Here is a 25,040-nt window from a genome sequence, read left to right as displayed (position 1 = left end):
TAAAGATAATCAAAAGCTGCTGCTGGATGACTACGACTGATTTTGTAGAGAGAAAAACGAAGATAGTTGTCTGGCCAGTCTCTATATTTCTTCTCCGTCTGTGATGGTTGAAGACCGGATGAGGAAGTAGTAAGTCCACTAGGTTCTGTGACGTCCGTAATCCAACACGACAGAACGAGCACAGAAGAAAAGTCTTATAAATCCAATTTTCATATTGCATTTGTTTGGCTATAGTTAATCCTCCCGTACTCCTCATTTTATAATCCAACTGTGAACCTTTCGTATAATCCTTTCTTCAAGATGGTTTGTCAGCTTACAGTGAGGTCTGGGGGAATAACAAGCCTTTATTACAGAAACATCACTTTTTAATACGACTCCTCCTGAGATCACATGACTCACATTTACTGTGTTTATTGAGCAGTAAACTAGAATTAACTGAGAGGTGGTGAGTGTCACATTCTACTCTCTGGCTTTAGAGAGGACAGACGTATTAGCAGTGGCCGAGGTGAGCTCGGGTGGATTGTTGTGGTCTGCTTCAACAACCTGACTTGTTTGTGGAGCAGGAGCAGGAGCACAGGAGAGGTTACAGACAAATATCCAGAGTGGCAAGGTGAGTGGAGGCAGAGTGTGTGTAGGCTGGTAACTTCATGTGAGACTAGAGATAGATTGGAAAGAGCACAATCCAAGCCTGCCTTGACCATAACAATTTGTATGTACAATGGTAACCTCAATGACTTCCTGTGCATAAGGTCTTGAACTTATTACAATGATATTACAGAATGATGACTTTTTATTATATTGGTTAATTCTAAATTCTACATCTCAAATAAAATTACCATTAGCACAATCACATGTGTATATATTTCTAAAAATCTGTACTCTATCAACTGTACTAGGGCTTGATATAATTTAAATACGCCCCAGTGGATGAGACATTGGCGATCTTAACCTCTTTGGCAGCTCTTGCTCCTGAATTTTAAACAACTTATCTCCAGATTTAATGGTACAGTATGTAAAATGGCACCACTAGATGTAAGTACTTTGCAGATTCTAGTCGTAGTTGTTGTCTGATTTCTTTGCTCTTTCAATTTAAGTGCATAATCCTAGCTAAGGTGGATGCCATAGGACAAACAACTCTGGCTGCGGTAGTGTATCTGTAGTGAGTGCAGGCTGTCAGTCTGCTGTTAACCTCAGCTGTCAATATGACTGCAGGGTCATTATGGTGGGTATCCACATCTATTAACTCTGCAGGACGCTGTAAAACTTTGTGAAAGGAGTTTGATACATGTTGATGAGTCAGTGAAGCCCACTTCTGTCCCACTGCAGGGATACCGAGGTGAGCTCTGAACTTCTCTGTTTGCGTTTCTGTTTTTGCCTCTGTTAGCTGCTTTTATCCACTGTTAGCTGCTGTTAGTTGGCATTAGTGAAACATTTCTTTGTAGTGGGTCCAACAGTGTTGGACTCAGACACTTGTGACAATGTAATTAAACTGTTTATCAGACGAAAGTTTGGTTTTTAAGACACTTAAGTCTAACATTAGCTTGCATAATGTTAGCTTAGAACGAGCTGTTGTTATTGTTTAGCTGGCGGTTGTCGCTGTGGAATTGGATTGGATGTCTAATCTGCTGACAATAAGTGACTGTGACAATATCAGGAATAAATAAGCATGTTTATGTACATTTTAATGTATTAAGGTATTTAGGTTTGAGTCGAAGAGGAAGGGAAGGAGATGGAAATAAGGACGAGAGCGAGTAAAAAGTGAGTAGTGGTGGAGTAGGAGAAAGATACAATGAGAAGGGGATAATGAAAAAATACTAGTGCTGTCAAAATTAACGCATTAACCCAAATTAATCCGCCATCACGGTCAACGCGATTACAATTTTTAACGCAATTAACGCATCTGGAGTGCAGAATGACTCCAAATCCCTGAAATGTTTCTGTCAACACATTTTGGGCAGTTTGTCCAAGTAGAGCTACCTTCGCACAAGCGCAAATGGGCAGTAGATCTGGTAGTGACGGGCAGCTGAACCAATAAACTCAGTATGGAAGATGATAAACGCTCATTGGCCCTCTCTATGGGAAATTTGAGTATTAAAAAAATAACAAGACGGAACAATCGACCGGCATAAAGTATTATGCACGTTGTGCATGAAGGAATTTTCTTTTCACCGAAGCACTTTCAGCTTAAAATATCACATTGACGCAAAGCATACATTAGCTGTGGATGCTGCTAGGACTTCGACTAACGCGCCACCCAGCTTGCGACAAACCACTCACGCAGCATTGGGGACTCAGTACGTCTACCTCGGAAATATTAACTGACACAATTGCCAAGTGTGTTGCAACAAACTGCAGACCTTTTAATAATGTTGTGCTTTACATAGCTTTGGTTCCTCGTTTCAAGGACTTGAAGTGCCTCCCCAAGAGTGACAGAGAGAGAGTGGATAAATGTTTACAGAGTTTTTTGTTAACGTGAATGCTGAAGATGTTCAGTAAACGTGTTAAGTGCGTATATTTTCCCTTTTTTCTCGAGTCGGTGTGCTCATGCAAAATAAAATGCGATTATATAGAATAAAAATGAATGATATTTAATCGTGATTAATCAAAATTAATCCACAGTAACCCTGTGATGAATCTGATTAAACATGTTAATTGTTATATATAATATATATAATATATTAGTATCTACTTACCTATTAGTATATAGGTTTTTTTAAAAGTTGTATTGTTAAAAGATTGAAGAAAACTATTCAAATTCTCTTTGAATTTAAGCACACATTCTTTGTGTTTATTCTGCATTTACTTCATTATATTGCATAAATGTCAGTTACAAGCTTAAATATAAAGTTGAAAAAATGTAATTGCAACCAGGCTATTGATCAAGTAATTGTGATTAATTGCGATTAATTACAGAAAATTGTGAGATTAATTCGTTAATTTTTTTTAAAATCTATTGACAGCACTAAAAAAAATACATGTACAAATTTTACTATAGTGTGGTTCATCTGGCACATTACTTCTCTGCTCTGTGGTTAGTGTTATCTGTTCTGGCAGAGAGTCCATGTCAAATAGTGGGAAGATGTGCAGTGTGACGAAGCATACTAGAGTCACACTCTGTCCCCTGTCAGCTCACTTTAGGTCACCCTCTTTCCCCCAGTGGCCTTCTGGGGCTCTATGATTACGACTAACACGGTGGGATCAGGGGAGCCATAGCTGATGTGTTTCCCTTAGTGTATTAGCAGTCCCTTGTAAGATCAGTAATACATTCACAAACATGGTTAAGTCGGCGGTTCTGTTACGCTGTAAATAACATGTTGTAAAAACTGTGCACAGAGATTAAGTTGGTTCTATTGCAAAATTTAAATTTGAATAAGTTCAAATATATATATGAAATCAACAATACATACTTTTAATAAGGTGCAGACCAAATTGTTCGATGACAGAAATTAAGGAATATTTCAGTCTGCTATCTGAAAAATTACCCTCATGAACAAACAAAAACGAATATGAAAACAGACTACGAATGCGTATCACATGCTAGTCTTCTCCCTGCAGAGATGTGCTAAGATGATGGGTATGTCTTTCACTGGATCATTTACCACTCATTGATGTTATGATTATCATGCTAACTGAGTTGTCAGCTGGGGCATCAGGCATCACTGATTCAGGCATGGCGATAGAGCTAGGAGGCAGGCCTATTTATTATGCATGGTCACACAATCTCTAATTTCTTTCTCCAAAGGCTTAATTATGTGCTCAAACAAGCTCCTTTCACATAGTAACTTATACCTGTCCAGTCTTATTTAGTTCAAAAGCTGACAAATATGTATGGTACAGTTTCTACAGACACACCAAACAGGACATTAGTTTCTGTCATGTCAGCGCTGTTGTTTATTGCTAAATCATAGGATGGATTAGTGTCTCAAAAACACAATTTATCAAAATAAATGAAAGGAAAAGCATTAAAGCTGATTTGATAGCATAAATAGCATTACTGTTTTGCCAAACTGTCAACGATGTCCATCTACCTCGAGACTGGAGAAAAATAGTTGCGAGCTGTTTTGAATACGACTACAAACAATGGTTTAATGATACTGTATCAGCCAGTCTGAGGCTCTGATTTGTTATGCCATAAATCTGCTTCTGAGTATTGAAAAAAACTAAATAAATAAAACTTCATAAATCATTTTTGCAAAAGTATTTTCACAGGTCTCCATTTGCATTGATATTCTAATCAAAATCCTTTTAGTCTGATTAGAAAATAGATATTAGTTAAGCAAGTCAAAACGTAAACCCACTCAATTTGAAAAGTGCGTTGGAGTACAGTTTAATGCACTGCTAAAGACTATTCTAGCAGCTGCCTACAACAGTGAAGCATTTTTTAAGTTGTCAGGTTTTTGCGCTCACGAGCAGCAAGAAGACATTTGTACTTCCTAGGTAATTCATTCAAGACCGGTGTCGTTGTGGTCCTTAACTTGTGTTCTTGTTGCACTTATGAAGAAAAAGTGCAGGCTTTCTTGTGCCATGTGTAAGATATTTAGTTGTAGGCTATTCCTGAATATTGGACCACATCGTGGTTATCTGCTCTTATGAGTGCTGAACTTGTTATTTCTCATCTCATTTCTGCTTTCTATCTGATGACTAGAATGTCCAGATCATTTCACCTTACTTCAGTCTGCTGCCTGCTGTTCTTGTCCAGCTGCAGGCTGCATCGTGACACCACGGACACATAGTCTACCTTTGAGCACTTTCTGACTTACCGTCATAAGACTCACAGTGACTCCCACGCAATAAAAGAGGGCTGCAATTTTATGTGTAGCATCACCCACCTGTTGTAACGCTGCACACATGCACATACACAGCAGGTAGCTTAATAAAGTAGAAAAAAAATAACTCTTGTGCCATTTCTCTGTATTGTTTTTCAGTTTTACTACTAACTGTTGTTTGCAAAGCTGATGTTTGAATTGATTGTTTCTATATATGCCCCCCCCCCCATTCTTTAACCTGAAAATATCTAGACTCACTTCTTTCACTCAGTGGTTCCTCTCATCCTGGACTGTCCTACACTCAAAATTATCCCCCCAAAAATGTGATTCACAGAAATTTAATAGTCCCAAATTCCTTCAGTGCAGATTTTCCCAAAAAGTTACTCAAACTCATGAACTGTATATCTTTGACAGAACGTCAAAGGTGTCTAAAGTGTTTCATTTACTTCTTCATCAGTTTTAGATAAAAAATAAACTTAACCACTATCAGTCATACTACGGTGCAGCTGTAGTGTACTGTGTTTAATAAAGGGGGTATAGAGAAGAAGAAAACTAGAGCGCACCTTTATCTTTCAACACAAGGGAAGCACTCTTAACACAACTGTTAAAAACAGCCATATTAACCATATTTACTATCAAATATACATTGGTTATGCATGATTTCATGTGATAATTATCCTTAAAAATACTTAAAAGTACTTAAATACTTTAATGAAAAGACAATATTTGCCTTTTAAATGATCATCTAAGACATAAAAGTAAAATATAGGCTACACACTTTCAGTGGCTCACATGTGGCTAACAAAATAAACAGTAGTAAAATGGCAACGACCCAAACTGATATTTACTAGTAAAGCCTGCCTGCAAAGCCATAATACCTGCATAAATTTGCTTTTTAGAGCACTGAGTGGGGAGCACTTCAGTTCACCTACACTGTTATTCAGACTGATCTCAAAGGCACAGAAAATACACAACCATTACGCAAGAGATACTATGCATTGGGTGCTGAAAAAAAGATTCTCTAAATATCTTGTAACAAGAGCATCCACAACTCAAGGGCATCAAATCCGCTAAGAGGAGAAACACCAATGAACACAAAAGTTGAAAATAATCAGGGAATCGGGGGAGGACAGACAGAAATAAAAACCCAGGACACTGAAGAGAACAGCCATTCAAATTAAGACAGCAAGTAATAAAGGAAGACGTAAATGCAACACTAAACATCTACGAGACAAGGGAACAAAGGGGAACAGGCATAAACAGAATGAGGCAACACAAGGAAACAAAGTGAAGATGAAGACAACAACTACCAATTATAAAAGCAACCATTAGAGACTAAGTTAGAGTAAGAAGTAACAAGTAAATACTAAAAAACAAGGGCTTAATATCACCACAAAATAATCCAGAAATAAAATCAAGTATATGAAACATAAAACCTGAACAGGAACTCAAACTATATCTAAATATCTAGATTAAGAATTCAAAACAGTAAACGAGAAACAAATAACAAATACATGCCTCTTGCCAGCAATTAGTTACCTGAGGTACCTGGATAAATCTTTTTTTCACTTTTTTCACAGACCTTTTTTTTTTTTTAGGATGTCCAAATTTTCCTTTACGAAAACCGTTTTCCTGAGCTGTTGCCCTGCTGCTTGCAATAAGTGTGGCAGGAGTGGCTCAGGAGGTAGAGAAAGTCATTTACTAATTGGAAGGTTTGTGGTTCAATAAGTGCCTCGTCTAGTCTGCATGTTAAAGTATGCTTTGGGCTAGATACTGAACCTGAACATCAGTTGCCCCTGATGCATCCACCGTGAAGTGTGTGTGAATGTCAGGTTAAAAGAGCTTAGAGATAGAAAAAGTCTTTGAGGTCAAATGTCTGTGTAGGGCAGGGGTGGGCAACTCCAGGCCTCGAGGGCCGGTGTCCCTGCAGGTTTTAGATGTGTCCTTGAACCAACACAGCTGATTTAAATGGCTAAATTAGCTCCTGCAGTTCTCCAGAGGCCTGGTAACGAACTAATATTGTGATTCAGGTGTGTTGACCCAAGGTGTGATCTAAAACCTGCCGGACACCGGTCCTCGGGGCCTGGAATTGCCCACCCCTGGTGTAGGGTCTCGGTCATCCAGGTCATGGTACTCTAAGGAGTTCGGAAAGAAAAGCGACTGAACTGAGTTTCTTGAAGTCCAATAAGCTTCCTTGGTTCTAAGAACAAATGGTGGCGAGTCCAGAGTCTTTAAGCTCTAGTGGGAGATGTCCCTTAAGTGTATAATTGACCCACTTTTGATCATGTACCTCGCCACGTGAACCAAGGTGTGAAAAGGGGTGTGGGTCATTATCAGCAGAGGTTTCAGGTGAAACCATTGGGAGACCCTGCCTTACCCTATATGTGACTTATTGGGATCAACTGACGCAAGACGTGAGTGGGCATTGAGGCACATGGGAAGGGAGCTCAAAACTGAAATATAGGTGGCAGACAGACATGGTGTCGTAAGCAACCCCCTCTGTTTAAAGACGGTCGTTCACATTGGAGATAGATGGCTTCTTTTACTCCTCCGTTAAAACTGTCTTCTCTGTCCAAAATGTGAACATTGACATCCTCAACAGAGTGACCTTTATCCTTTAGAGGCAGATGTACAGCTTGTGCACTCAGTGTCTACAGCACAGTCAACAAATGGCAAACTATTATCCTTTGTATCTTCCCGGTGAACTTTATGTTTCTATCCACTGAGTTGATGTGAACAGTAAAGGCTTCTACTTTTTGGAGATTTAAAAAAAATGCTCTGGGTACTCAAATAGAGTAATAAGGTGCTATATAACTACAAATCTGTTTGTCATTTACAGCACTCTGGGGCCTTACCAAACCTATTGTGCCTAATGTACTATTAAACCCTGACCGAAATAAAATAAAAATCACTAGAATGGGCAAGGAGGTAGGGTGAAGAGGTAGGTTGTTGCAAGCACCTGGGGTGTAGTGCAGACCAATGCTGTTTGAAAAATAGCTCGTCCGGCTGCAGCTCATTTCTGTGTTTCCTTCTAATCACACTGCAAAAAAACATTTCAAATGATTCACTCCAGTTCATGAGTTGGCGACTCTTTTCAGGGAACTAGTTTCTTTTTTTCTTTTGCTACCATCATGTTTTGTTACCAGCAGCTGATCATTGATGTGAGACATAAGTTGACCATGCCCTCTCCGAAATGCTGTGCTTCAAGACCTACAATAAATTCATTCATATTTATTTTCAGAGTGGTGCAGCGACCATGACATTCTTTTTTCAGTTGTGATGGTCCATAGCTCTTTTGTCAATACTAGTTGTGAGATTTTTCTTCTGCTTCCTTCTTTTCAGGTCCTGATCAATGGCCCCTCTGACCTCAGACAAAGGGGCAGTGTTGGGAGAGCAATCTCAGGGATGGAAAACACATGAGGGCAGGAAGTAAAGCATGTGAAACAAGAAAACAAGGTTAAGCAACAAAAAGCAGCAGGAAATGAGAGACATAGTTCAGACTGTTTGTTCAAAACCTCCCCTTTTAATTTTCTGTGGCCTGTGACCTATCTCTAGAGCTGCATAACCTCTGAAGAATAGTTGAGGTGCACCATTTGTCACTTTCTTATAGCAAAGGAGGTTTTAATAGAGCAATTTAGTTCTTGTCCTTGCAGCTGTAGAATGTCCTCTATATTGAGCAGAAGCTCTTCGAAAACAATGCCTTTCCTTTCCTTTTTCATCCTCCTCAAACTCAGTAGCATCTTAAAATCAAAAGGAGACTAAAAATGCGAAAGACCTTAACAATTTGGACACTAGTGAGTGTTTCCTACAAGGCTGGGTCGTAGTGAATATTGTGAGCTCCTGGTCCTGTCATAACAGTCACCAGGTTCAGAGGGATGGGATGAGATCCTCTTTCAAACACACACACAACCACAGAGTTACAGCGTGAAAGTACTACCACAGTAAAATGTTGTTTGTTTGATTTTCTGTGTAAGAAAAAAGATATATTAAAAGAGACTGAAATTCAGGTCCCAGGAGGGTTTGTGACTCAGAGTGGAGCTGCAGGTAACAGATGAGATTTATTGACTCGGGAAACATCTCTATCAGCCAAGTCCAAGGTCGTTAAACGTAGTGTCTACCTGTGAAGAGCTGTCAGTCTTTTCTGAGCATGACAAATGGCGTCTCATCTATATAGACCTGCAGAATTTGACATATTCCTGCAACATTTCATGACAGAGTACATATACAAACACCAGTATTTGGTCAGCGTTGTGCACCACACACAACTCAATCACTCATTTTTCCCCCCCTTTTTTTGTTTTTCTGTGACACACCATCCTTTTTGTTTTCCATTATGGCACAACAGCTTTGTTTCCCTTTTACATGTTCACATCGCAATCTGTCCAGCTGACACTGATCAATGGCAGCGGCAGTGTGACAGACCACAAGAACAACAGGGGTATTGACAGCAAGAATGGATTTTACAGAAAGCGAGTGACTACAGTAACACGGTGACTGATTGTGGGGAGAACTTGTCAAAGCAAATGACTTACTTCTTCCATTCCTCATTTTACGTCACCTACCACCCTTCCTTTCTTTCTGATGAACAGTAAGGTTCTCAAACTGAATGCAACGCCCGAGTATCATAAATGGAGGCTGGGATTCTAGTCACTTATATTCCATCAACTTGTGCCTATAAATTAAAAGATTCTTTGCAGTCGAGCAACAGCGAACAAAGGTTTGGTGCCATTACTTTAAATAACTCTAGATAGGCGTGTAATGAGAGAATTCTTTGTCAGACAAAGAATAGCCTTGTCAAACTTCACACACAAAGCTGCATTTATTAAACCAAAGCTTTTAAAAATCCAACTAAGGAAGCTTCCAGCCACTGAAGCATGAATTTCAAAAGCAACCATTCATTTTATTCAGTCAGAAGTTCATACACTGCCCAAAACTATTAAAGGGACACCCACTAAATCAGGGTATTGCATCAAGTCAATTAAATGTCTGGGATATTGATCTGGTTGGTTAAGTAAGAGAGGAGGTTGTTAATCAGTTTCAACTACTTTTTGTATTAATGAAATGAACAATGAGACATCAAAAAACAGGAATGGTTTTAAAAGTGTGGGTCACTGACATTTTTTCCCCATTTTTTCCCTTCTCATCTTTTTTGACTGTTGTGATAGTGTCACTACTAGTAGCACGAGGCGATACCTGGAAACTACTGTGGTCCAGCTCCTCCAGGATGACACAGCAAATGCATGCCAATGCCAGAGGGTTTGCTGTGTCTTCCTGACATAAAAGCATTACAGGAGACTTTTATTTTAGGAACACTGAACAGAAGATCTTTAACCCGTCAGCAGGATTAACATCTGCTCTTTTGTGCATGAAGGAACAGGAAGAGCAGTGCCAGAACTCTGCACAATGACCTCCAGCAGGCCACTGGTTTGAATGTCTCTGACCAAACAATCAGAGACATTTGGCCCAACATCCTCCAGTGCGCCAGAGTATGTCAGGTGCCAGCACAGTGGAGCTTGATTTACATTTACCATGGAACACCAGAATTATCAGGTCTACCACTGGCATCCAGTGGTTCACCCGGAGAACACGTGACAGACGTGAAAGTGTCTGGAGAAGCTGTAGAGAACATTATGCTGTTTGTAACATCGTTCAGCATGGCCGGTTTCATGGTGGTTTCAGCAATGGTCTGGGGAGGGATATACATGAAGCGATGCACAGACCTCTACAGGCAAAGCAACAGCACCCTGACTGCTATTAGGCATTAAAATGACATCTTCCTACATTTGTTGAAATGTATAGACAATGGGTTCCTTTGTCAATATGCAGGAGGAGGGAGGCATTGATACCAGTGACTGGAGGTCACCTGACCTAAATCCAATAGAACACCTCTGGGACTTCATGTTTCTGCTCCATCCGACATCGCCAGGTTGCACCTCAGACTGTCCAAGAGCTCAGTGATGCCCTGGTCCAGATCTGGCAGGAGATCTCCAGGACACCATCCAGTGTCTCATTAGGAACATGCCCTAACATTGTCAGTCATGCACAGAAGCACATGGGGTCCCACAGCTGGGCATTTGTTGTGATGTGTTGTAACTCTGAACATGACTTGGTTCATTTCATTCTGCATGAACTGCACTTTGAGCTGGCTTTTGCAAAGTGTGAACTTGACAAACACTTCAGTCTGCATCTGCCAGGGTTGTTGGACTTCTGCCTGGGGGAAAGTGAATACCAAATTCTTAATTGCTGGATTTTTCTCAAGAAAATGGAGCCCAGACCATGCAAATGATGGACTAGGAATATATTAAGTAAATTTACTAGGGGTACCCACACTGATGCAATGAATATAAATCATTTGTGGCTCTATGCATGTGTGACTTGTAGGCTTTCTTGGACATTTGGAACAGCTTTTCCTCTTGATGGTGAGTGAACATTCAACCTAATAGAACTGCACTGAAAATGAATCATGTACTTTTTCAAAGGACAAAGTTCATATTCAAAATATAAGAACCAAAGTATTATTGGAAAAAAACAACTTCAGCTTATTTCTATTTGATAATAACATTTATATTTAAATATGGAAAATAACTGTGCTCATCATAGCTAAGAAACACAAAAGCAAGAAGCAGGAGACTTTTAATTATCCCTTTTAAGATATGGTATGAGTGTCTGGCACGTTACTGAAAACAGCCTTGTTATAAAATCTTTGGAAAGTGACAAACATTTGTCTTTGAATGTAGAACTTCAGTACTGTGCAAAAATCTGAAAACTTACACATGAGCATGGTGTGTAAAGTGTCCTTAAAAAATTTGAGGAAACTGGACAAGAAGAATACAAAGGAAGAAGTTGCAGAGAAACAGGGAAAAATCAAGCAAAGACCTGACAAGACTTTCTGATTTTGATCCACCATATTTTCCAACACCATCTCAAAAATGTCTAACCACTATCACTATTTGTCAATGATTGATAAAGATCTCTGTCTGAATGATCATAATCAACCATGGATTGGCCTTTTCTAGAAGGAACAGTGCAACTCCATCAACACTCTCAACATAAACATTGAACCTATAGTGCTCTTTCTCAGCAGGAAGCCATATTTCTGCTCGCTGATTGCGTCTCAATTTAGCTTCAACAACTCTTTCCCATCCACAACACCCATGGACGGTGTGGCTCAGTGCTCTGTATCATAGTTTTTGTTTGGAAGTGTGTTAATTTTGCTTCTGATCCTATTTACCTTTTTCCATGCAAACATCCACAGTTGGATATATACATCTTTTTAAATCTTTTTAAAATTATAAAATGTTATAGTTTTTCTTAGTCTGTACTATTCAAGATTGATATTTGGGTTATCAGTTAGAGTGAATTGGTGATCATAAATGGAAGTTATTCAACTAATTGTGAACTCTGAAGTGCCTCAAAGGAACTGTCTTGGCTGTCTCATGTACTTTTTTTGTATAGTTTTTATTAATTATTTTCTCTTAGCATTAAAAAAGCTTTGACTCGATTGTATGCTGCTTATACTTCAATAACATCAATTTTTAAAAATATACTTTAATTTCTTTAGATTCAGTACTTTTTGGTGTAAATGTTTTTTTTAAATAACTATTTCACTATAAGTTGTGACATTTATGTGTTAGAATGTGATAGATTTAGTCTGCTCTGTCATCTTCTTTGCATAATTTGAACCATGTCAGTTATAGTTATTTCAAAACCATGGCGTGACAAGAAGCATAGTGCATCAAAACTCACCAGAAACCAGTATGATCAAACATCTGCAGGATTTGCCCAAACAAACCAAGACCCCAATTCTGTTATCAGCATCCTGGAGCAAACCCCTGACTGACCTGAATGTATCCTTGTGGATCCAAGCTGTTTTGACGGCACATTAGGTGGGTAGTTTTAATGCTGTGGCTGATATCAGTGTATTTGACCAGAGGCGTAAACTGTGCCTGCACTCCATCAATACTGCGTCTCAAGTCATGGATTGCCCTTTTCAAAATTCACAATGAATTAGAACTATTGAACTGATCTGAAACAGCCTGATTTCGAGCTGTTACAGAGTATTGAATTTAACACTTAATCTTTTCCAGTTTAATTTCTTTTTCACCTGTGGCACAGCTCAGGTCATTGAGAAAATTACAGGATCAGTCTATAGTCTTTAATATCTGTCTACAGTTTAGGTGGATGTTTTATAACTCGCTGCAGGGGTGTGTTGTGAAAGTTGTCTGAAGTTCTGATTTTGATCCTGCAGGCATTACAAGAGATATCGGGGTAATTTCTCTCTTTGATACACTGCTGGGATTCAGCGTCCATGCATACAATGATGGGATTCAGTCTTCACAGCTGGTATGATCATTTCAAAGTACCTGAGCGCAGCTAAGATATTTTGTTTTCATCTTACAGGCATCCAACTAATTAGATTTCACCAGTTGTGAAAGTCTTCGATGTGTAGAAAACTTCAGTTTTGGCTGTTAAAACTCAAAATATTATAATGTGTGTCCAATTAGTTTAAATACGGGCCCATCCGCTGATCTGCCTGGCCTTTTGAAGCTGTGGGGGGTATGCTTAAGATTAACTGTATCCTTTAATGCTCAATTCAAGTTTACAAGGTTAAAACTGTGTTGGTGCTCATTATTTTTCATAGTTTAGCATCATATAGTAAATCCTTTTTTTATTTAGTTTACATACTGAACATGAATGCTGAGGACTGCGCTGAAGTACAAAGTACAAAGTGTACTCTGTTAGATTTTAATTGAAGTCAGTGAACGCTATCCACCTTTTACACCAATGCATTATCAACACCAAGCCAAGAGCTTACTCACGGGGGGGGGGGGGAGAGAGTTTCACACAGAACCACGCTCAGGGTGGGAGGGCCACCTGCTGCTGCTAATTGGAGTGACGAGAAAGAGAGAAAAGCAGAGGACAGAAAGATGACAAACAGCATAAAGCGCAATGTGGCTCAAACTCTAAGATGATGTTACTTCTAAATGACTGCTCAGTTTTTTATTAATGTTTCAATTTACAGTAAAGATAAAATAAAAGACATTGTCAGTCTCAGTTGATCCATGAAGGCATAAAAAACAGAGGGTAAACTGCAGAAGGAAATGAAAAGAAATGATCTGTGACGCTTTCAGCATGAAGTGGATCTAGAAGACCGAGCAAAGAGAGTATATACAAGCTGATGCCATGCACAGCTATTGCGGGGCAAAATAATAGACACAACACAAGTGTTGGTGCACTGGTGTTTTTTTTTTCTTTCATTTTTTAAATGTTCTGTGTCAGTTGCAAATCGTCTCTGTACTTGAATTTGAATGCAACTACATGCAACAGCAAATCATATGGTGTTCAGATGCTTTGTGATCAATCGCTACCAGTAATCCATTTCAATAATTACAGCATGTTTATCAGCTACATTAATATCAAAGACATGGCAAGCCCAACACTAATATACTGTTCATACAATAAGATATACACAAACATAACACATGATTTTCTGTCAAATCAATGTTGATACCTTAGAAAACAAAAAAACAGAAAATAAATATAGAAAAGCATTTTCCTTCATGTTCAGTTTTGTGAATATTTTTAGATCTTTAGAAAACCGTGATGATTCACTTTCAGTAGCACAGGTGCTTAGCTCTATCCACCCACCCATCCCCGCTGATCCCCTCATAATGGTGCTGCCTTCTGCAGAGACTCACAGAAACTAATAAAAAAGTATACAGATTTGTGCTAGAGGGAAGAAATCTTTGATATTCTAATTCACTAATTTTCTTAACAAAAACATCTTCTGAAGAAAAGCAAATGCAGCATCGTCACAATAACAGTGTAGTCAAATGTTCAGAAATGACAACAAATAATGCTCCGTGTCTTAAATGGGCTGTTATGTATGCATTAAACCGGTCTAGAAGATATGTTTTTTCTTATTCAGCAGATGATTGGAAGAGCATCTGTCAGGTAAATAAAACATGAAATGCTATCAAGCGCTCAGAGTGAGAGAGAGAATGAGCTATATTCTTTGATGCCCGGGAGCTGAGTTCCTCTTATACACACAGGGAGAGACATTATTGATATATCAGTTTTAAATTTTCATTTGTAGCTTTGGCACAGAGTCATTTTCATGCAGCATTAAGTTCCATCTCTAAAACCTGGGAAATTACAAATTTTCCCTCTGAAAAGAAAGAAGAGATTCTCAGAAATGACAAAAAACCCCAAACAAACACAAAACAACACAGAAAATTTATGTTTCTCTTAATAATTGACCTACTTCCTGCACACAGGAAATGAGAAATATCAACCTGCATAGTTCCTGCGATTTAGTTGCTTTAAACCTTTAAAAGAGCATCTAATGTTTGCTCAAAACATCAGCTTTGTTTATTCATTAAAACTTCAAAAAGCATTAAAAGAAAAGGCCTTTACAAGCACCCACGTGGACATGTGCTGAGTCCAAGCCCTCAATTTGCAAGTGTATATTTTTAAAGGCTGAGTTAAGGCCCTGAAAGAGGGGGAGTCAGATTTTTTTTTTAAAGCCACATCTCCTCCTGCAGCTGTCATCTCTCTCCAATCCCCTCCAACCAGATGAGCATGGGTGTATGCACGATATTCATACAGCAGAAGATTAGTCAGTGGTGTAAAAAGTACCCACTGAACCGCCACATTTTTCTTCCTATTAGGACTTTATAACCTTACTGCTTTTTTTAAGGTCCCATAACAGACTAGATGTTTTTGAAGCCTGAAAATAGAGCCCAGTGGAGGAGCAGGAGTCGAGTACCTCTTAAGAACATTTAAAATACAATACGCCGAAAGCCTAGATGGGATTATTTGCCCAGTGATGCCAAAAACATGCTGCCTACCCCAGCTTTTAAAAGCTCACACACCAGTTGGATTGATTGACATTTCTGCTGCCAGAACACTCTAAGATACTTGGGCTGATATGAGACATTTACATACATTGGATTAAAGTCGAGATACAGATTTTATTTTTTAAAATTTTGCACATCAAGAATTGTTTTGAGTTTTCAATCATTTTATTTCTCAGAAAGTCCAAAGGATTCAGCTTCAGATTTAAAGCACAAAGCCACTCGGATCTCATGTTTCAGGGTCAGACATAGATGAGCGCAGCCGGCCAAACTTTTGAAGGAAGTCTGCCTCAGCTTTGACTAAAGCTTCCTCATCGATGTACACTGCTGGTCTCCTTGCTGCTACAAAGTACTGCACCTTCCTCAGGGTCCACCCGAGGACATACATGAGCAGGCCACACACAGCTGCAGTCGACCTCCCCACTCCAGCGTTACAGTGGACATAGACTGTGTGGCCATTCTCTAGGAGACCATGAAGCAAGAATACAGCCTGAGGAAGCATCCTGATCCGGCCTGCAGAAGAAGACGGCAACTCATAAAAGAGATACTGAGTATTTGTGTATTTTTCTTATACTACTTATTTCAATTAAAGGACTGAAACCTCTTCCCCTCTCCATAATTTCTGTCTTTACTGCAGTCTGTGGCATGCAGCAACAGGTCAGTTAATTCCTGATGGATTAAATCTTTAAATTTTTTCGAGCCAAGTAATCCTCCTGTGCTGCAGGCTGTGGTTTTTATACTGACATTACTCAAACAGAAATAAACAGTGCATTTGCTGGGGGCAGTTACCTGTAGCTGTAATTACTATAGGTAAGAAAGACTGAATGTATTCCCATAGCTCAAATGTGTTTTTTAAAGTTTCTGGCCAACAATGGAGGTCCACAGATTGGTAATAAATGGAAAAACCCCCCAACAAAATTAGCTATTAAAGTGTTTGGCCACAGCATCCTGCCAGAACAGTTTCAGTGTGCCTGCAACTCTAATGGAGGGATAGATGGCCATTTTTCCAAAAGATAGTCTCTCATTTGATGTTTTGATGATGGTCATAAAGAAACATACCAAAATGCTGAAAATCCCTCATTGGTGTTCAATTAGGTAGGAATGTGATGACTTTGAGGTCATTTCCCCCCCTCATCCAAGCATACAGTGATCACTTATTCCATATGAATAGATCCTGGGACAGACCGCTCCCATCATATTGGAAATAATTCATCATGGGATAAAAATGACCTCACAGAACAAACCAGCATCTTAGACATGTACCAGTGTCTAAGATTAAGAATATGCTGATAATTTATCTAATCATAACACTTTTTTCTACTTGCAGGCCACAGGTACAGTTTTTGTCCCACTGCACTCAAACAAATCTGCATCTTTATTTGTAATGAATGGTTCCTTTTATAATATATTGCTCTGTGTAATTGCTGATGGAATATAATTGCTGATACAGGCTGTTCTCATCCCGTACTCACACTCTCAGTCATCTGTGGAAGAATTGCTATCAAATGGGCATTTCTGTCTTGATGAATATCCAAATTAAATTGATCTAAGGCATAGGGCCTGCTTTTCTCACACATGGATTAAACCTAGACTATAAAACATTTTTTTTTTCTGGACATCTTCAATTTGTTTTTCTATTTGTTTTCCCTCCGAACAGAATTCCCAGTCTCATGTTGAACCTTTGAATAGCTCTAAGTTCATAATGTTTTATGAGCGCTGGATGGAAATCGGAAATGGGGTTAAACACATTTAAGAGGTTCTACTAGAAATTAAAAAGGGGTTTTTCTTCAACCTTGTATGACCAGAAAATCATCCTTACCCTCAGTGCTCATGTCCGGTGTGGGCAGCCACACATACACAAGGCCACAGTCTCTGTACAAATGCATCATGGTCTCTGGGGTCATGGTTTCGTCTGGGTTACGCCGGCAGCCGTAGGAATTGTTCACCACATCCCACTCTGTCTGGAAGTTCATCACTGCAGTGATTCCCAGTTCATACTTCATCTTTACTGTCACGTGTTCCACCTGTCGAGGGCAGCTGCCCAGCCAAATACGTGGCAGCACCCTGGGGTTAATAAAAAGACGTGTACACTGATTATTTACTTGCATGTTAAAGTGATGGTTATGTGCTAAATGTTCACATGATAATGTTATCAAGTATATAATATGCATAATAAAGAATAAAGAAGAATGAAATGTGAAAACACATTTAAAATCCATAAAGAGAGCCTAAAACTCTCAGTGGGTAACAAATAAAATAGGTACCACAGAGGCTGATGGACAGCGAGGTAGGACTAGGACTTTCAAGGTGCTCCTATAAGCATAGCAATGATGACAGAGCTATCAGAACAAAGCTGACCATTATAGGTCAACAGTAAGCAAAAGTGGTTCACTTATGTGTCATTGTCTTACCTTCTTCACACTTTTCCTCATAGTAGTGATGCTTTATTGACCCCTCATTCCCCTACTTTTCTTCCCGACCACTCTGGTTTGAGGCAGACTCCACTGGTGTTCATTAGCATGCATAAAGTCAGCAACTAGGACGTGACAGGCAAAACAAAGGCGACGCCTTTAATACCTGATGTCCCAGAGCAGCTCTGCAGTGGAAGTATCTGGAGCTTAACTTCACCTCTGTTTTTCCCTCCCCACAAACCTCATCATATCACAGTTTAGTGATAGGTCATATGTGGATGAATTGTGTGGAGTCTGGTTGTTTTCACTGTGCCTTCCTCCAATAGTACTGGCTATGGTACAAATTAGCAATTCTAAATGCATAAATTGCCCCTCTCTATCACCCCGGTGTTGGACTGGTTACCAGCTGACAATTGCTGAGATAGCCTGGAGCCCTCCTATGACCCTTGATAAGTGGTTAATAAAATGAATAGATGGAAGGACTCTTATTATATGAACCAAGCAGCCAATATAAACCGAAAAACAACAAGTTGTGTATAACCTGATTTCTTGTTACCTTTCGAATGTGTCTAGCATTTTTGCCTACTAGTTTATTTTAAAATGGAAACAAAAGATGCACTGGACGATTCTAAGAGTTTATTTTTTTCCGTTTCATGAGCTCATACACTTAAAAGTGCAGTAATATCTATGAGAAAGATGCCTTTTTTGTCTCTGGTCTTTAGTTGTGAATCAAACTGAAAAACAAATGTCTCAATCTGTTGAAATAAAAATGATAAACATCATAAAAAAGGCTGAGTAAGCCTTGGGCCTTCTCTCTAAATATGAGCTTGACAGATGACTTACCAGCTACAAAGTGAGTGGTCTCCCCGCGAATGTTACAGTGACTTACTGCAGAGTGTGTGTAACACTTTGGGCTATATGGATGCAAGGTCTGAGAGACTAATTTAAAAAGCTATTAACAGGGAAGATACAAAGGCACAGTGCTTCCTATTGAACACAGGTCCTTGACATAAGCCTTGTAAGGTCTTTGGACACAAATTAAAACCTGATGGCACAAGCCAAGCCAGCTCATTCTTATGCAAGTTATGTGCTTGCTGCCTCAGGGGTCTGGGGCTAATTTCTGAAGTGCCTGGTATGCCATGGCACCGAGTCTGTGCCTTACAAACGGAGGGCATGCACCGGTAGGCTGTGTAACTACTTGGTCTCTGCCATTTAAGACCAATATGTAGTGTTCATTGAAACATGAACATACGGTACTGTAAAAAAAAAGGTCTTGAGCTACCCCAGGTTTCTTTGTTTTTTGCTGGGAAAATGGGAAATGGTTGCAGAGATTTATTGAAATGCTAAACGTACATGGAAATACAGCATATAAGGCAGAAACAGAGTTTGGATTTTATGGATGTGGCAACCTTTTGTTCCATTCTGTCAAGATGATTCAAGATTGCTCCAGTTATGTGGAGATGCAGGCTCTGGGGAGGCCAATCCATGGCTGATAATCTTTTTTTGGGTCTCTTTCTACCCAGGTATGCTTTTACTGCACTGGCAGTGTGGTTGGGATCATTGTCATGCTGAAAAATGAAGCTGCTGCTCATTAGATGCTTTCCAGATGATATTGTATGATGGATAAAAATCTGACGGTAGTTTTCTGCATTCATAATTCCATCAATGTTGATAAGATTCCCAACAACCAACAAAGAAAACCATTTCACATTTAGATCCATCACTCCACGGGACCTGTTGCCATTGACTGTAATTTGCCATATCTCAGCTTTAACGTCATTTTCCCGTCTTGATGGCCACCTTTCTATTAAGACCATCTTTAAGAAGCCTTCAGTTAACAGTAGATAGACCAACTGTTGGGCCTCGTGCATTTCTTAGGGCCTTTGACAGGTCTGTGCTGGATTTTTCTTAATACGTGACTTTCAGATACTGTTCATCAGGGTTTTTTTTTTTATTTTTTAGGTCTGCCACTTGTTTTTTTCATCATTTTCTAATCCAGTTTCCTAAGATTTTGGAAGGAGACATACAAGACTGGTTCATCCCCTGAGTTAGGTGCCCTTTTTATGCTTGAATGATTCATAGGTCAGTGTTGAGAGGCTTAACACTGACCTGACAAGAAGGTCTGGCTCCTTGTAAGCAAAATATAAAGTAATGTAGGATGCCTCAAGACTTTTGCACAGTACTACACATCCTTCAAACTATCTAAACTAACTTTTATTATATAATTTATAATATTTTTTATGGCACCAGCTCTTAGGCAAAGGACATCTACAGAAGTTTCATTTTCATTGGCTACAACCTGAACATGAAATGAGTAGCAAAAGACAGAAAATGTTCTGACAACAGGTGTTGGGATCTTATTTTTACACCTTATTTGACCCAAGAAAGGATAGTAATTCAACACTACGAGATTAACTTTCTTTATATCCATATGTTTAACAATACACTTGTACTTAAAAGTTCATCTTTTCTCACTTTCACAGTTTTAAACCATCTTGAAATCCAATGTAAGCAATGCAAGAGAATAACGTATCAGTCAAGTAGCCAGCGCTGTATGAATTGCCTTAGAAATCCAAATGAATTCTGAACGATGCCATCTCCTCTCTCTTAAGAACCCAAGCAAGGTTAAGGAGGTGATAATACAACTGCTAGTGGTCTACCTTTTTTATGGGCAATCATTTTAAAAGTGACAGAGGAGTTATAACTAGATGAGGAACGGCAAGGTTAAAAAACAGGTTAAAGACCAGAACCAGGCTTTGTCTGTCCTGTAAAGAATGAAGGTTTTTAAACTCAACGACAATCAGGAAGAAAGGACACTGTGACACGACTAATGCTTGAAGTACTTCGCAGAAATCTTCTCTGACGTTTTAGTGTCAGAACGGAGAAGAAATTAGGCGCTCATGGACAATACAGATGAAAGCACAAGGCTTGTTACTGAATATGCTTAAGTTTGAAAACTGTAAGAAAAGTGTAAGAAGGCAGGGTGATGCAATTCTCAAGGTTGTTCAAGTAACTATTTGGAGGCATAATTTTTTAAGACACATGCCACATAGTGATAATATCCAAGGCTCAGTTTCCAGCAGTAGGACCTCCCACCTTTTTCTTTTTGGCCTTGTTTTGGTCTCTCTTAAAACTGCAGACCGACAAAAGAAGGCAACATTACCAAAACTTAATTCTGAAACAAAGAAACAATCATATAGATATTAACTTCCCCCAGAGAAGCTAACTAATCTTTATAGCATTATTAGGCAAATATTGTAGAAAAGATTCAAAAACCACTGCATTTCATTATTACGTGTATGCATGTGTGTGTGCGTATGTGGCTGAAGAGGAAGTGTGGTGTTGGGAGTGAGCGGTGGGGTGGATCTCCATTTGTATATACTCCAGGCTACAACAAGAGTGGCAATCTGGAAGTTTTAGACATGGTGTAAAGAATATATTAATGTCCAAATGGCTAAAAATCACAAAGAACCCCCCAAAGGAATACTTCTATATTTCCGAGAAGATGTTTTATTCACTTACTTGCAGAGAGTTTGCAGAGCAGATATATAAATCATTCCCACGTCTGTATATTAAACATGGAGCTACTTTCAGTGAGGTGAGACTTGTTTGAAACGCAGATGGACCACAGGTGACTCTCAGGCTCTGTCTGAGGGTAACAAGATGTGCGTACTAGCACCTCTACACATCAGGTTATTAAGTTATAAACTACACCCTATTTTCCATTAGGTTGCCAGATTGACTTTGCTATACTTTTTTTCTTTACTGCTGGCTTGAGCTGGCTTTTGCCTCATGATAGTTGGATCAACATTTGCTGTCATCCCAATAACACCATTTTCAGAGAAGGAAGCTCCGTATCAAAAGGGTCTGTCACCCACTGACAACCATGACATGTTATGAAAGTATCCAACAGGCTTGTTCTTTAGCTCCTCAGACAGAAACCTGTTAACTGTTCTCACCTTATGCTTAAAGACAAAGGAGGTGTTTGCGGTTAGAGCTCCTCAGAAGTCCAATGACCTGAGGAAATACGCATCGCCTCATCTGTGTCTTCTTTAAATCACTCCATTTATATTGTGAGGCTTGTTTTTTAAAATTTTGTTTGACCATCTTCTAATATAGATTCAGATTTTTTGTCATTCTAAGCTTAACTTATATCGTTAATTTTTATGTCAACGATATAATTACAATGGAATCACATTGCTTCTTAATCTTAGTTTGACGTTGCACTTGAGTCATGGGGGTTATTTTAATAGAAATGCCCATTTTTGTGCTTTACAAATACAATTTATTATTAATTTCAAAGCTGTCACAGTTGACTTCTCAGATGTAACAATTATAGAGAAAAGATGCAACACAGAGTAAAGGAAATGTGTTGCAAAATGGTGATTAAAGAGCTATTTATTAGATGGACCAGTTGTGTCCATCTGACCTTATTGCTAGCATCCTTTGCCTTTACTTCAACATCTGTGCTCTTCCTCTTTTTCACCAGTTTGGCAGCCCCATATTCACCATCCTCTGTCCAATACACACACTATCCCTCGTCTGCTCACGTCCAAACCACCTCAGCCTTGCCTCTCTAGCTTTGTGTTCAAACTGCTTAACCAGAGCTGACCCTCTGATATACTGATTTCGACTTCTGTCCATCCTGGTCACTCTCAATGAAAATCTTAGTATCTTCGTCTTTGCCACCTCCAGCTTGGCCTCCTGTCAATCTGTCAGAGCGACCATCTCTAAACCATACATCACAGCAGGTCTCACTACCATCTTTTAAATGTTCCCTTTCAGTCTCGCTGCTATCCTTCTATCACAAATCACAAACCTCAATCACCAAAACAAATAAATAAAATAAAATAAAACCAGCCTTTCCTAACCCACTGAACTGTGATCATCATAGAATTACTTAGTAAAAGTGCAAAAAACTGTCTTTACATACCGAAATTTTAAGAAGTGTACGAACGCATAACACTGCAAATTATCCTATATTAAGGCTCCCTTGATTAGAACATCATGTAGAAAGCGTGTATATGTACTGTATTACCTGGAGAAATGCATGGCCTTCTGACCAGCCACACTAAAGTAAAAGTTGGTGGTGTGCCTCATCTCATCTGTGTGCCCCGTTTCTTCTATCCAGTGGCCGATCGGGTGGCAGTACACACCATCCACCACATTCTTATCATCATATGTACACCATCTGTCATGGCTCGGTCCGCTTCCTGGTGACAAAGATGACAAGCACGTTAATGCACATAAATCAGGGACGTCAAACTCATTTTCCACGGTGTGTCACATGCGGCCCAGATCTTGAGTGTAAAGTGTAAAGAGGTTAAACTACACATTTAGCTGAGATGTCTTGAAATAAGAAACTGATTTCAACAGTATTTCTCAGTTTTTCTACATGATAAAGAGATGGTGTTGTAGTAAATGAAGAAGAAATGTGTCAGCATGATTTAAACTGTATGACAAAAATATGTCAAATTACATAAAAATAGAAATGAGTTTCAGTTTTCTGGGCCCACTGTAAAAAGCATACATTTCTATAGTAGATTGTAAAAAAACAAACAAAAAACAGGCACTTTTCTGTTATTTAACTGTTAAATAACTTAATTTCTGTGATGCACTATAAATAGCCACTGGAGGGAATTCTTTATCAACAGGAGAAGTTGCAAAACTTATTAGGATAGAAAAAAAAGTCAAAACATTTAAGCCCTGCTTCTTATATTCTAAAGCTATCCAGTGGGGCAGATTCTGGCCTCGGGGCCTTATGTTTGACACCCTTGTTATAAACTGTCCAACCATCGGCGTAACTTTGTGCTGAACATTGGGGGGGTCAAGATCTCTGTCTAAATAAATAAATAAATTCCTAGATGATTAAACATGTAACTATTTTGCTGGTAATACCTGAAATGAGTAAAGAAAATCAACCTATTTATGCAAGATAATTCATAATTTTATTGGGGGGGTATATTGGTTGGGTCTGATTATTGGGGGGTCATAACCCCCCTAACCCCCCTGGAAATTACGCCCCTGTGTCCAACAGTAGGACCATATGACTAATTTCAAATGAGAATCCTTTTATCCATTTACATTAAATCAAAAAATATCATAACATTAAATATAGCCTACGTGTTAAAGAAACTTTCAGAGGAATCCAGTATTGCATTACTGTGCATTCATTCCTGGGTGCAGATGATGAAGTATAAATGCTGAACTCTATCTGTAAACCGTTATATTCACATGCTGAATTTCAACAGTTAATTTAAACTAAAAGACTCAATAGTTTTTTCGGATTTTTTCAGAAATTTTAAACTTTTTTAGGTTTGCAGATACAATGCAATTTGTTAGCCACTGAACATTTAGTGTCACTTACCGCCATCATGTGGCACTATGAAAACATTGCACAATAGCAACCAAACATGGCGCAGTCATATTTATGTCTCTCCCCGCTAACCTTACAGTAATTACAGCAAATCTGTGAGACGTTTGGAAAACCGTCTACATGTGAACCAGATGTGATGCGCATTAAACCAGAAGTGCACAGGTACCTTCCCAGATAAAGGTGCCTCTGACTCTTTGGATGAACTTGAACCACAGTGTGTCTCTGTGGGGCTCGGCTAGGTGCACCTCACCGATCCACAGACACGGTTCTGCGGGTGACGGGAGTTTCTGTGTGGCTTTCATCCGAACCGCTCTGTTCGGGTCCCAGTTCCCCATTTCAGCGCGCGAACCCAAAACAAAGACGTCGACCTCCGAGGACTCCGGCGTGAGAATGACGCCGAATCTAAATAACATGACCGCAGGCTTGCCTAAATCTGTTCAGCCGATTATGGTATGGCGACCTTATGGGTTATTATTGGCCTATAATGTTATAGCAGCTATTGCGTTACATTCGCGACGGTGTGACTGTATAGTGTAGCCTAAAAATAACCGGGTGCAGTTGGACAGTTCAGTTTGCAGCAAAGACAAGAAAAAGAGAATGAGGTCCCACTCTGCCAGGATTATCGGGCACC

The 25,040-nt window shown here is 39.2% G+C and overlaps 1 protein-coding gene across 1 annotated transcript; it reads right to left on the bottom strand.

Moving 5' to 3' along the window:
- Nucleotides 1-13,751: 13,751 nt before the first annotated feature.
- On the bottom strand, nucleotides 13,752-25,040 carry epm2a (EPM2A glucan phosphatase, laforin). The gene is made up of 4 exons (XM_084953754.1): nucleotides 24,576-25,040; nucleotides 23,072-23,246; nucleotides 17,442-17,686; nucleotides 13,752-16,135 (listed from the first exon to the last, which is right to left on the bottom strand). Exons 1-4 carry the CDS (start codon nucleotides 24,820-24,822, stop codon nucleotides 15,852-15,854), a joined length of 951 nt encoding a protein of 316 aa, XP_084809880.1. The 5' UTR covers nucleotides 24,823-25,040; the 3' UTR covers nucleotides 13,752-15,851.

This window comes from Perissodus microlepis, chromosome 15 (assembly GCF_051167445.1).
Source record: "Perissodus microlepis isolate ML-2025 ecotype Zambia chromosome 15, ASM5116744v1, whole genome shotgun sequence".
Lineage (NCBI taxonomy): Eukaryota > Metazoa > Chordata > Actinopteri > Cichliformes > Cichlidae > Perissodus > Perissodus microlepis.
Note: the sequence above shows the minus strand (reverse complement) of the source record. Positions and strands in the feature narration are given on the sequence as shown.